This window comes from Aplysia californica, unplaced genomic scaffold (genome assembly GCF_000002075.1).
Source record: "Aplysia californica isolate F4 #8 unplaced genomic scaffold, AplCal3.0 scaffold00222, whole genome shotgun sequence".
Taxonomy (NCBI): Eukaryota; Metazoa; Mollusca; class Gastropoda; order Aplysiida; family Aplysiidae; genus Aplysia; species Aplysia californica.
In genome coordinates this window covers 65448-79489 of record NW_004797492.1, presented here as the reverse complement: position 1 = coordinate 79489, position 14042 = coordinate 65448, and the positions used below count along the sequence as shown (strand labels likewise).

Genomic DNA, 14042 nt, shown 5'->3' with positions numbered 1-14042 from the left:
CCCCCCCCCCCCCCTGTGTTTAACTTCAAGTCACCCTAGTTCTTCACAAGCTTTTCTTTCTTCCCTCTACCCTGAACAAGACACACAACCTCCCATTAGAATGTGTTCTTCAATATACCACAAAAACCAACAGCTGACCTGAGGCTCATGAACCTTACAACATCCCAGCAGAAAGACCGATACTTGATAAAAAATCTTTTCTCTATTTGGGAATCCAACTCGAGTCTCCTGCGTGGGACAGCCAAGTGCGTAACCTCTACACCACAGTCGCCTGTTCACAACAGTCCCTTCCACCTGTTCTAGTCATCTAGTCCTACACGCTGAGCCAATCGAGTGCCCCCCCCCCCCAACACACAAGCCATGAAAAGCTTTGTGCTCTTGATCATTTTTCAGTTGTGTGGGCCAAGGAAAAGTTGCTGTTCACAGAAAACCCTAAAGATTAAAAAATAAATAGTGGCGTATGTAACATTTATGTATATATATAGGAATCAACTTTGTACTGCATGCATAACAATTGCACATCTCACCAAGTCAGAATCAGAGCATCCATAACAGACACAAAATAAATTCCTTACTTACAACAATTTGATCAAAATTCAATTGAAACCTAAAACGAAGCCTACCCTTCCCCAAAAACTGTAACATATCGAAACTAAGAAAGAAGAAAAGGTAAAAAGCTTGTGTCTCTTGGTACATGAAGATCTAGATGTGTATGGCAATGAGCTGACTGCGTGAACGAAGCCATTGACTTTGATTCTCTTCCTGTTAAGTTTTCTTCAACTCTGGAACGGTAGCACACACTTGTACAAAACAATAATACCGCAGAGCGACCAACACAAGAATCTTCTCTGGTATTTCTAAAAATTGTTCATGTTTTATATATATAATTTTTGTACAAGGACTTGGTTGAAGGAGGTGAGATACATGATGACATGATGAATCTAGACAGAAACGGTCATTCCAAGGAAAGTAACACACACAGCACAGAGGGGATGGCCTCAACAAATTCTAAGCACTGATTGAGCCATTCTTTACTCTTTTTGGTCAGATACAACCTTCCTCTTATCTAAAAAAAAATCCGGACTGGCTCTACCGTTGCTGAGATATTTTTTCAGCAGGTTATCTTTCATCCCTGTGTTAAATGAGTTACTTTCAATTGGATGGCCCAAAATGGAAAACGAATGTCTGTAAGAGGCGCTTTACAACTTTGTACAAATACCCATGGGTGACAATAATGGTAACAGTAACAAACAACAGGCCATCTCTACAGCTTGGTGGCCTCACGCCCAGCTTACCAACAGCAACAGCAGACAGACAGACAGAAACAGACAGACAGACAGACACACAGACAGAGAGAGATGTCTGCTGCTCCACCAACTCACAGAACCCACAAACACGACAGGCCTTTTCCACAAAAGGTGACCAACGTTACACATGGATGATCCACTGCTGGAAAAACAACATTTCAAGCAGATGATAAAGCCATTCTTCAGTTCTGTAGTTTTTGTTAGAGGAAGATTTATATCTAACAAAAAAGGCTAGATCACTGAAGATTTTTTTCGGCAGGACACCATCTCCGCGTCACATTTGCCACTTTTCAAGGAATGACCCTGGCCAAGGACATCCAAAACGAAGCAAATCTCTGCATCATAATTGGCCAATTGATCATTGTTAAACAGGGATCTGCATTCCTTCCCTACCCACAGGCCCCACCCAAAAGCATAAGATGAGATGGCTATGTACAAACTAAACATTCATTGACGAGGCCACCGTACCCAAAACTGACCTGGACATTATCAAAGTGTTTGGGATTTACACAGGACTAACATGACAATAGACCAACTCGTACGAAGGTCACAATCTAGTCAAATGAATTAACATTCAAAACATGTGCAAAGAAAATGAGACCAAACTAAGTAGACACAAAGATAAGAGTGACAAAAGAATCGAACAGCAAGCAGCAATATCATACACACAATGACAACTTATGTATGCAGAAAAACCCAAACATTTCAGCATGGCATCATTATGGAAACATTACATGACTTGGAGGAATACAACTGCAATACTGACAATATATGGGGAAAAGTGGTAGCTAGACACATACATACATGATGGTAACGGTCGACGGCTCACTCAACATTTGTTCCACCTTTTCTTGTGTTGTAACAACAACAACAAATGAACATTTTTCACAGAAAAACAAACCCGTCCCAGCACCTGGTCAGCTAGACGGAGAAAATTTCCTGGCAAAGTCACGGACAACCATGAGTGAGCCTGGAGGAATCTCCAACTTACACAGGTAGGACCAAGCCTAATGGGCAGAGGGGCTCGAAAACACAGCAAAATGACTCTAGTCTAGTTCAAGAACACCCATTCTGACATTCAAACCATGACCATCTGCTCCGTAGTCTAGCATGATACACATGTACCAACTGGGCTAACCGGGTGCCCTCAAGAGCTACCCCATGAGGCCAGGGTGGTGACCAGTGGTCATCATCAACACTGCCTGCTTTTTCACCATGGACCGGGGTACAGGCCACCAACAAACCTTATTTTCCTATCCCAGGCCAGCCTCTAGATTTTTCTTGCTAATCATGAGACTAAAGCAGGGACAGATTCTCACACAATATGACAATGTCATCTTTAGCAAAATGATTACGATGGCCGATGAGTAGAGCTATACACAATGAGGGAACCACAGAAAAGTCTGGGTGGTTTCTATTGCAAGAGGTCACTACAGCGTATAATTTACTGTGCACATTTCATTTGTAGTTGCATTTACAGCTCAACATTTCACACTCCACACATTCAACATTTGGCATTCCACACATTCAACATTTCACACTCCACACATTCAACATTTGGCATTCCACACATTCAACATTTGGCATTCCACACATTCAACATTTGGCATTCCACACATTCTGTTTGTAGTTGCATTTACAGATCAACATTTCACATCCACCCACTGAATGCAGGAAATCGCTGTCCTCAATCAAAGCATACTTATACATTAGAACATTAGCAAGGAAAATTTGTCAACTTACAAATAAATTAACTGCTATAATAAAGAGGCTGATCAAGCTCCAACAATTGCGCCCCCCCCCCCCCGGGCAGTGTGTCGTATCTATACAAAATGCCCGCACACGATCATTCCCAATGCAGAAATCAAAACATAACCAGTGAAAGGCCAGGCGAGAGACCAAGTTATGGGGACAAAATTGCTTGTGGAGGGAGGGATGGGGAGAGAAAGAGCACAAGTCTGCTCAGTTTTTGACGAGATAATCAACAGATTGGGTTATTTATTTCTGCGAGCCTGCGTGGGATCACAAAGGAATGAACTCACCCTCTGACATGATTGATAAAATGCGACAAAACTTGGTGGCCATTTCAAATCACAATATGAACAACAACATATAAAGAAAAAAAACCAACCACTCCACTAATTTGTGGTGGTACAACATGACCATACTACTACAAACAAACCGTTGATACAGCAGCAGTGTTACAAGAACAGACAGGATTCCCAACATACGTAGACACACTGCATTCACAGCTGTAGCAAGTCAACAACAACAAAAAAACTAACACAAATACACATGGGCTATGGATCAGTCTATGATACAAGAAATCCTGGTCTTGAAGTGTAAATGGAATAATGTAACCCCCCACCCCCCCAAACCTTTTGTTGTTGCAAACATCCCCCCACCCCCCCACAACAAAATTCAACAAGGCTGATGGCTGGTTTTGTGACTTGGTGTCTCTCACGATGCACACATGACAAGATCAACACGCTCAGGTGGTGAAGTCAGCCGAGCTGTCACCAACACTGCGCTCAGATGGTGAAGTCAGCCGAGCTGTCACCAACACTGCGCTCAGGTGGTGAAGTCAGCCGAGCTGTCACCAACACTGCGCTCAGGTGGTGAAGTCAGCCGAGCTGTCACCAACACTGCGCTCCTCATGTCAGGCTGTCACTTCACACCACATCAAAGGTCAACAAGTACAGGCCACAGAAACTGGGGAGGTCCAAGTCACTGCATGGGGACACAAAAGAAAAATGTTATGTTGGCGAGCTGGATGAAGTGGCACCATCGTACTCATATCCGCACACTGCAAGATGACTCAATCTTTTGCGGCGGGTCACAACGGCGACAGCGGAGTCTTCTTCCCTTTCTTCAGGGCGGCGGCTGCCTCCCCCCCAGCGCTGTAGTCGGAGAGCTCCTCATCAGAGCTGGCCTGCGAGGCGCGGCGTCCCTTCAAGCCACTGCGGGGTGTCGCGTCCTCTTGCGCGTCCAGCACTTTCTTGGACGGTATGTGGGTGCGGCCCGAGCGGCGCGCAGGGGAGGCAAACGCAGACGGCTCTTGACCTGGGTTCTCTCCCGTGCCAGTTGACAGGGACAGAGGATCCAAGCCCTGCGAGGTCAGCTCGACACTGGGGGTCGGGGAGGTCACAGACTTGGCACCGTCGATTCCGTTGAGCCGCGCCGTGCTGGCGGCACTGTCTTTGTCTCCGTTGGCAGACAGTGGTTTGCTGAGGGGGTCCACCGACATCGGGGAAGAAATATCAGGGGAGGACATGCCTTCTGAACTTTGCGAGGAGCGGGCACACTTCAGGGGTAATACATCTGGAGAATCCATGCTTCCTCCTCCACTTCTCTTCTTCCGTTTGCGACCTCTACGACCCTTGACTTTTGTGACTTCCTGACTACCGTTGTCACCAATATCAACTTGCCCACCCTCCTCCTTCACCAGATTTGAACCCTCACCGCCGACAACAGAAGCCAGCTCCTCAACCTTACTGTCTTCCTGACCCTCCACGGAATGTAGATCCCCACCCTCCTGCCCCTTCTCCTCCTCCCCATCCTCCGGCTCGGACAGAAAAGAGCTGAAATCCCCGGCCTGGATGAACAAGCCGGTAAACAACTGCAGCTGGTAGTGCCTGCGGAAATCTTCGTCCCCAACCCCAGAGTCCGCCTCCTCGTCTTCCTCCAGTTCGTCGGCCCCACAGGTCCAGTCCACCAGATCCCGCCGCTCCTTCACCACCACGCCACAGAACATCTCGCGCTCCATGAGGGCGCTGCTCACCACCGAGCCGCCAATACACGCCGGGTCTGCATCGCTGTCCGCCATTAGCGGGATGACCCGTGGGTCTTTGGCCGGGTCACGCCGCGGCCTCTCCAGGGCCCTCCTCGACCTACGCACAACCACAGCGTGCGGGTCTTCAGGCTTCTTGTCTGTCCTCGCGTCAAACGCCTCAAACACAATCGGTGGTGTGGTGAATGACTCCTGTCGTGGTCCCAAGGATGCGTGTCGAGGACACATTTTCCTGAGTTTTCCGGAAAGAACTCTGTAATTAAAAGGTCTCGAATAAGCACACTCTTCCTCCTCCTCCTCCTCTTCACCTTCCTCCCCGTGGCCACCCTCCGACCACACCACTTTCCTCTTAGGGCAGGGTACCACAGCCGGCAGGTAGACCCACTTCCTCCAGTCTGTCGCAGGCACTTTGTTCAAAACACTCACCTCCTTGCTGTCTGTCACCTCGCCACTTTCTTCTGCCTCCTCCATCACCACGTCAACCTCCATACTCTCCGACTGCTTCAACACACAAGTGTCTGCCTTCTCCTCCTCCTCCTCTTTCTCCTCCTTGGCCACAATGTCGGAACACACTTCTGGTACAGATGAATCTTCCACTTTCTCCTCCACCACCTCCTCAACTTCCTTCTTCTCTTCACAAATTTCTTCCGGAGGGTTCTCCTTACCTTGCTCTTCCTCAACTTGAGTCTTTTCACCGAGTTCTTCCCGTAGCAGATTCTGTTTACTGAGTTCCTCCGCTTCTTCTCTCTCCGTCTCCATGAGCAAGTCAGTGGCAAACCCACCCACAGACTTCACAGGAGACTTCTTTGCGGGACTCGAACCCCCTGCAGCCTCCTTGCCAGCCTTCATGCTGTACGCTATCTTGGAGATCTGCTCCCCCAGGGAAAGTTTGGAAGGCGAGAGCGCCCCAGCTGCCGACTCCTTCCGTTTACTTTGCTCCTCGCCGTCTTCTCCTTTGTCCGATGCGCTGATGCTCCTCGACTTCCTCCTCGCCCCTCCACCTTTTGGCCGGCCTCGTCTCCCGCCCTTTTTCTTGGGAGCCGGCACAGACTCCTCTACTACCGCCGGACTGAGTACGCCTTCCTCCGCTGACTCAATGTCCACCAGATCTTCCACATCTTTGCCCACCCCCACCTCCTTCACCTTCTCTGTTGGCACCACGGACGGCTTGGGGCTGCTCAGCTGGTCTAAATCTTCCCCCGGCGAGACGACAATATCCTCGCTCACTCTCGCCTCCTCTTGCGGCCCCACCTCAGACTCCTGAAAAATCTTCATGGGCAGTTCCGAGCCCAGTTTGCCGACGGGCTCTTCCTGTCTCACGGGTTTCTCCGGAGACTCCTCGTCCGGCTGGAACAGTTCTGTGGGCATGCGGTACCGCTCGGCCGCACTCACTTTCGACTCGTCCACGTTGACGATTCTCTCCTCCTCCTCCTCCGTGTCCATACGCTCAGGCTCGTCAGCACTCTGCTGGGGCACGTTCAGCTCTGACTGATCCTCCGCTCGTGGACTCAATCCAAACTCTCCCGCGAGAGCAGAATCTGGGTCCTCCACCGACGTCCCCTCCTCGCCAGACACAGCCTGCGACGGTTGTGCTGACTCCCCTGCACCAGACGATGCCAGTTTGGCCGGTTTTGCCGCAGCTTCGGCAGCTTGGATCAGAGTCTCGATCTCCGCCTGGCTCACCGAGTGGCCCATGGACAAGCTGGCCTGGGTCTTTGACGCCGCCGATGTCAGGGCCGACAGACCGGCAGACGTGGTTAACGACGAGATTTTGGCCGGTGCGCCTGTCAGGAGACTGCGGCCTGTCTTGGGTTTGGGGGAGGTAGCCACGCCCTGGCGCCCGCTGGCTGCCGAGCCCAGGATGCCCTGTGTGAGGATGTCAAAGCCGTGGTTGGCCTTGATGGAAGGAATACTTTGAGTGATGACCCGCGGGCCTTCTTGCTGGTTCTGGGCCGAGGCGTCGCTGTCGTCGCCATGGTTACCCTCCTGGAGCAGTGACTGCTGGGCCAGAAGAGACACGCCCTCAGCCTGATGATGGCCGCCCTCCACGGAACTGGTCGTTGCCGTGCTGAGGACAGCCGCGGCATTTTCCGCCGCTAACGACTCGGCAGCGCTGACAGACTCTGCCTGGGTGCCAGCGTCTGTGAAATCTGGGATGGAGACAACGGGTACGCCGTCCACCGCCTCGCTGCTCGACTCGATCACGTGGGCCCCGATCTGCCGCAGCTCCGACAGTGTACCGGCGCTGGCTTTCCCTCCTCTCCCCGAAAGTACCGCGGAGGAGGAGGAGGAGGTCGTAGCGGCAGACGTGGAGGAGGAGGGGCTGTACTCTGTGTCGCTCCCACTGCCCCACACCAGCTGCTGGCGACCTCTGCCCCGAGGCATGCGCCCCCCGCGACCTCTCCCCCGGCCGCGACCTCTCCCCCTGCCCCTGGTGCCCAGTGGGATGTACTCTGTGCTGTCCACCTCCTGGCTGGCTCGTCGCTGCGGGGCCAACAGGCTGATGGTGGGGCCCGTCTGGCCCGCGCTGTCCACCATCATGGGTTCCGCCGGGCTCAGGAGGTTGGGGTCCACTGCGGCAGACGGGGTCGCAGGGGTCAGCTGACCTCCGATGATGGTGCCCGAGGAAGACAGGGCGGTGAACGACTTGCCCACGCTCTGGCCAGACGTCTGCAGGATTGTCTGAGTACTGTTGGAGCCGGGCAAGATGTACCTGGGGGGAAAACGAGAGGGACAGGTGGAGAAAATAGGTCACAATGTACCCTTTAGTTTTAGTAAGAGTTTTACGGCACTTGCAACACAATAAGGTCATTTAACTCATCGGCTGCTTCCAGCCGCAAAACGCAGCTCGGGCCAGAAGCCGTGGCCTGACTTAAATGCGGCTCGACTAATACACATTCTTTTCCAGTCCAGCATTCTGTCCAAGTTATTATAGGTCGACTCGAAACACTTCCGGGTTGTCAGTCGATAGCGTCTGTTTTGACAAAGGCGGTATTTCCAACGACTGAAGCGAGAATTTCTTTTTTTTCTTGAGTCAAACGAATTGTTTATCGTTACTATGGACCCAGAACCGCCAGGGACACGCCCGACAAGACGTTTCTGTGCTGCACGGGCCGTTGAAATGCTTGAAAACAATGAATGTCTTCAGTGTTCTCGCAATGCGAGAGTAAACCTAGTGACGAGTACAGTGTCTCTAGTACTCTCAGTGACAGTGAGGACAGTGATTTTGATGACCAAAGGCCAAGAGCTGGAAATTCTAGATCTAGTAAGTGTAGGCCTACAGCACGCTCTACTCACACCTCCAACACTGGAGGAAAGGGAAAGGGACAGTCCCGACCCAAAAGATGCAATTTGCAGAATGAATTAAATCTACTTGTGGCTGAAAATCAACCTGAAGCCGCACCTCAGCCTCAGTTAGCAGAGGGACAACTGAGATGGAAGAGGGTGGACAGGAGGACCACTGAGATGGAAGAGAGTGGACAGGAGGACCACTGAAATGGAAGAGGGTGGACAGCGGGACCACTGAAATGGAAGGTGGACAGGAGGACCACTGAAATGGAAGGTGGACAGGAGGACCACTGAAATGGAAGGTGGACAGCCGGACCACAGCAATCATTTTTCACTATTCGCAAGAGCAGTCGCATGGTGTAAACAACGAACTGGTCACTAGTCAGTCATGCAAACTGGACTGTTTATTTGCGCTTCTGACACCTAGAGTTTTGGATATACTTATCAACAATATAAAGGACTATGGTAAGAAGAGGAAAAATGCCAGCACTCCCTTGCAGCATCACTCATCATTCCACCGCATGGAAGATGTCACACGACCAGAACTTCTCAACTTTTTTGCTGTCATGATTGCAGTGGGTCTTGATCAAAGGGAAAGTCAACTCAAGCACCTTGTTCAACCTCACTTGTACTCGAGACAACACCTACAAGCGAATGCCTCTGGTTCAGTTCAAGGACAACCTCATCGGCCAGCCGACTCATGCAGCCAACCTCCCAGCCTTCTACCTCCACTCTTGAGGTTCAGCCCACTGAACGCCTTGCGCCTTCAAATCTTTACCAGGAATCAGCAGGACAAGACAGGAACTGCAGAGTTTGCAGCAAACCGGGACAAGGCAAACGCACTAGAAATGTTTGTACTGTGTGGCCCCACAGACTTCATCTGTGCAAAGGAGAGTGCTTTAGGGTGTGGCACTCTAAAAAGAACCTGAAGAACACACCAGGTTTGTCCTTCGGCATCGGATGTCATCAAGTTTGTGTAGTTAATTTTGTGTGACCTTGCAACTGGATTTTTTTCTCTGTGGTTTTTACTGTTTTTTGTGGATTATTTTTTTATGAAACAAGATATTTCCCCTGAAAATGTTCCTTGTACATAGTTTCTCATCAATTACAATAAGCCACGCAACTAATGCAAATGAAAAATGTGCACATTCAAAGTCATTTACGATAAGTTGCATAAACCCGATGGAAACAGAATTCAAGATAACAAATTAAATGATTTAAGAAGCACATCTGATTGGTGTGCTTTCATTGGGGGGGTGGTGTAAATATAAAAAAACGGAGGTCTCCTAGTACAGTGCAGTCTCTCTATAGTGACATCATCGGGACCAGACAAAATATGTCGTCATAGAGAGAGGTAACCAAAAATTACTAATCATATAAAAAGAAAAAATCGCTACCTGGGAATAATCTCGCTATACAGAAGATGTCATATCGAAGGTCGTCATAGAGAGGCTGCACTGAACTAGGCACGTCTGCTAAAGGAACCTACCTGAAGCTCTCCTGTTTCTGCTGGCCGGTGGCCGAGTCTACGGGCGCCAGGATGGAGGTGGCCCCGGAGGCCGAGGTCAGGATGACCTGGTTGGCCGGCGAGCCCAGCGACGAGCGCAGGGACACGTCGCGGAGCAGTGAGATTCCTGGCGTGGACGAGATTCGGCTGCTCACCACGTTCTCCGGGCTGATGGTGATTGTGGAGCTCCCGGGGGCAGACAGCAACTCCTGTAAGGTGGGGGGGGGAAGTTAATTTGAGCCAACACTTTGTGGAGAGAGTTTGCTAGTTTTATATTTGTTTTAGTAAGGTTTTACAGCGCTCGCAACTGCATAAGGTCATATGAGCGCAAAGGAAAGAGTTTTAGTGCCATTTACGGCACTTGCAACACAATATGGTCATATAAGAGCTGAAGATTAGAGGTGTTAAAAGAGAGTAACATACACAAAAAAAGGAGGAGAGAGAAAGACGACAGATGTTTGATAGGAAAGAAGGAACAAACCACACCAGAGCACCAGCAAACCACCCACAGTATGGGGAGAGGGTTTGTTTTATGTTTGTTTTAGTAAGGTTTTACAGCGCTCGCAACTGCATAAGGTCATATAAGCGCCAAGGAAAGAATTGTTTAAGCAAAAAAAATTCCTTTAGGTGGTGGTGGGTCCCGACCCTGCCTGTCAGGGTCAACCTGCACTTGGAATGATACAACACCCCAGCAGAAAGACTTGTTGAGATCATAAAAATTCAAACTTGGGAATTGTACTTCGGTTTCCTGCTTTCGAAAATTCTCTACATCACAGACACTGGTAGTAAAGAGTTTTACAGCACTTGCAACACACTTAGGTCTTAAAAGTGAGGGAAGATTAAGAGGTATCACAAGAGAGTACAACAAACAAAAAAAAGAGTAGAGAAAAGGGCGATAGATGTGTCATAGGAAAAAAAAGAGCAAATCACACCAGAGCACCCACAATCCAAGGGGGAAGCTTAGTTTGAGAAAAGAAAGCACTTCAATATGTGACAGGTGATTATTGAATCGTAATGGATACTCTCTTTACAGGCATGTTTCGTAACTTGGCTCCTCTTATCCCTCCTGTCTCGTAACCTTCAAGTACAGAGTACTTCTGTATTTATCTCAATTTTAGATATAATATGCTGTAATTGTATGACGGTTTGAAAAATATGAGACAAAAATCCATTCCCTTTCAAAAATATTTTAAAAATCACACGGCATTCGAATGGCTCTGCCACGCTTCAAATAGCAAACAGTAAAAAAATGATCAATGTTGACTGGTAAAGTCGAATGGGGCCAGCTGTACACACAAAGACCACTCTGCCATTTAGTTCTAGAATCTCGTGACCTCAGTGCTTTCTTGTTGTATCTCCATTTTTATTAAACAGTGAAAATTTGTCTTCTTCTTTAAGCTCACTCTGTTCTGAACTGTTTTTCACGGTTATTAAAAATGGAGATAGGACAAGAAAGCACCGGGATTTGCCACCAGCCCATCTCTCACCTGGCGGAGCACCGTGGGGGTCTGAGCCCCCGAGTCGGCCATTGTGGGCGGCGGGAGGGTGGTGGTGGTGGTGGTGGTGCCGTCACTCTTCAGCTCACGGATCACAATGTTGCCCTGCTGCGAGCTCACCATCTGCTGCTGCGGCTGTTCGTCGCTCCCCGGCTGCTGCTGCGCTGTGTCGGCCGAGGTGACCAGCCGCGTGACGTAGGTGGCCGGGGAGGTGGAAGACTGCACCCCGCTGGGACTCACGATAATTGTCTTCTGGCTGCCGGCCTGCGAGCCCCCGAGCACAGAAGAGGAGGTACCCCCGGCACCGGGCGCCCCCCGCGGTACACTGATCAGCTGGATGGTCCTCTTGCTGCCGCTGCTGCCCGGGATAGACACATAGCGGACACCCGGCGTGCTAGCCGTGGACGTGCTGACAGACGCGGTGGTGGCGGCGAGCGTGGCGAACGGCGTCTGTGAGGTCAGCATGCTCACCGTGGGGGACTGCTGCACAGCCTGAGGCGTGCTCGTGGCCGAAGACGAGATGGCCGAGGTGACCAGAGACGCCAGGGAGGACTGGCTCGAACCGCCCGGGACACGGATGGACACGGTAGGGGAACCCGCGGCTGTGGAGCCGGGGATCCGGAGAACCGACGAGCCCGCTTCCTGTGCGGGAACGTTCTTGGTGACAGGGACTAGAACCATTTTGCCGCCTTTCAACACCAGCTGGGTGAGAATGCTGCCCTTGCCGTTGGGGTTGGGGATGGAAATGTAGCGGGCGCCACCAGAACTGGCCTGACCTTCACTCAGGGTCAGCGTTTTCACATTCCCCGCGGCAGCAGCAACGGTAGCTGCTGACTGCTGCTGCGGCTCGCCGGCCACATCGACAGCACTCACAGAACTTGTCACAGGCGGCTCCGGAGATAAGACGATGGGATTTTCCGAAGAAGTGGAGGTGGATGAGATGGTGGTTGCTTCTGTCGCGTTTTCTGACCCCGCCGAGGGTAGCGTTGTGTTTAAATAAGCCGATGTATCAGCCTCCCCTGCCGTCTGATTCCCCTCCGAGACGTCCATCAGGCTGTCGGCACCGCCCGACTCGCCCAGAGGTTCTGTTGCTGACTCGGTGCTCTCATGCTCCAAAGTGGTCTGCGTGCCAGCAACATCGGCAGAGGCGCCTTCCTCCACGCCCGTCCCCACCGAAGTGTCGCTCTCTTGGGTCACAGCCGACACCTGACTACCGTTGCCCAGCGTGGTCGTGACCCGGACACCTCCAGACTGACTAATGGCTCCTGTTCGCTGTGGACATACAATTTGAGTTAAGAGAAGCACATCCACACAACAACGGTCATATATTGCAGGGAAGAAGTAAAACAGACGGACAGAAACAACAGAGAGAGAAAAAAAAGTAGGATTTAACAGTGGCGCCCTCCTTTCAAGCAAGAGAACGATAAACCGTCGCTGGCAAATAAAAAAACACACCACAAAAAAAAATCAATCTAAAGCAACGAAATTAAATAAATCTCTCGAGTAACCACATTTTTCAAGAGTTTTAAACATGCATGTAACTCTCTCAGATATATTGAAGTCAACAACTGATTTTAAAAAACCAATCTACATTTCTAATTTATTTTAAAAATAAAACCCATCAAATCTAGCAAGCCTTTTTACTGCACCAAAATGTCATGATTTTCAAACCTGTACCCAAGCCTGAAGGAACTATCACCTCTGATCCATTATGACAGTCACATTTGTCCAAGACAGCAAGCCATTATCACAGTGAAAACCTTGTCCAAGACAATCATCTCTACAAAGAATCACTTCCCAATCCCACTCTTGTTATTTGACTATATCCTAAACACTGTTTAAAACATCCACCTATCTAAGCCAACCATTTTTCTCCTTGACAATGGGCGGCCGTCTACGACAAATTCAACAGTCCCTTTAGATTTAGTCAATTTTATGGTACTTGCATAACAAGAGGTCATCTAAGTGCAGAAGGTTAGATGTGTAACACTAGAGAGATGTAGACAAAGAAAAGGAGGAGGAGAGATAAGTACAAAACATGTTTGAGAGGAGAGATAAGTACAAAACATGTTGGAGAGGAGAGATAAGTACAAAACATGTTTGAGAGGAGAGATAAGTACAAAACATGTTGGAGAGGAGAGATAAGTACAAAACATGTGTGAGAGGAGAGATAAGTACAAAACATGTTGGAGAGGAGAGATAAGTACAAAACATGTTGGAGAGGAGAGATAAGTACAAAACATGTTGGAGAGGAGAGATAAGTACAAAACATGTTTGAGAGGAGAGATAAGTACAAAACATGTTGGAGAGGAAAGAAAAATAGCAGCCACCCACCACCCACTTGTGACAGTCCCCCCTGTGAGTGTGCGTGCCTGCGTGCCTACGTACCTGCAGTAGCTGAAGCAGCTGCTGGGGAGACATGTTGCTCATACTGCCTCCCTGGGAGCGAACCATGATCACCTTGTTGGTGGTGCCCCCAGAGCCAGAGCCCGCCACGCTGCCCGCTTGACCGCCGCTGTTCCCGCCCACCAGTACCAGCCTGGTGCCGGCCCCCGTGGTGGAGGCTCCCCTCAAGGACAGGCCAGAGTTGGCCAGGGCCGACATGGGCAGACGCAGAATCTGGGGCGAGCCTCGGGGCCGCTGGACGGGCACAG

General features: G+C 50.1%; 1 protein-coding gene across 1 annotated transcript in view; it reads right to left on the bottom strand.

Moving 5' to 3' along the window:
- Window positions 1–63: 63 nt before the first annotated feature.
- LOC101852694 overlaps window positions 64–14042 on the bottom strand; it is a 28690-nt gene continuing 14711 nt past the window's right edge. Inside the window, exons 9-12 of the mRNA XM_005099686.3 lie at window positions 13777–14042; window positions 11380–12660; window positions 9875–10101; window positions 64–7810 (exon numbers count right to left, since the gene is read on the bottom strand). Coding sequence (XP_005099743.1) covers window positions 4144–7810; window positions 9875–10101; window positions 11380–12660; window positions 13777–14042 — 5441 coding nt within the window. The 3' untranslated portion in view covers window positions 64–4143. The remainder of the gene's footprint in view (window positions 7811–9874; window positions 10102–11379; window positions 12661–13776) is intronic.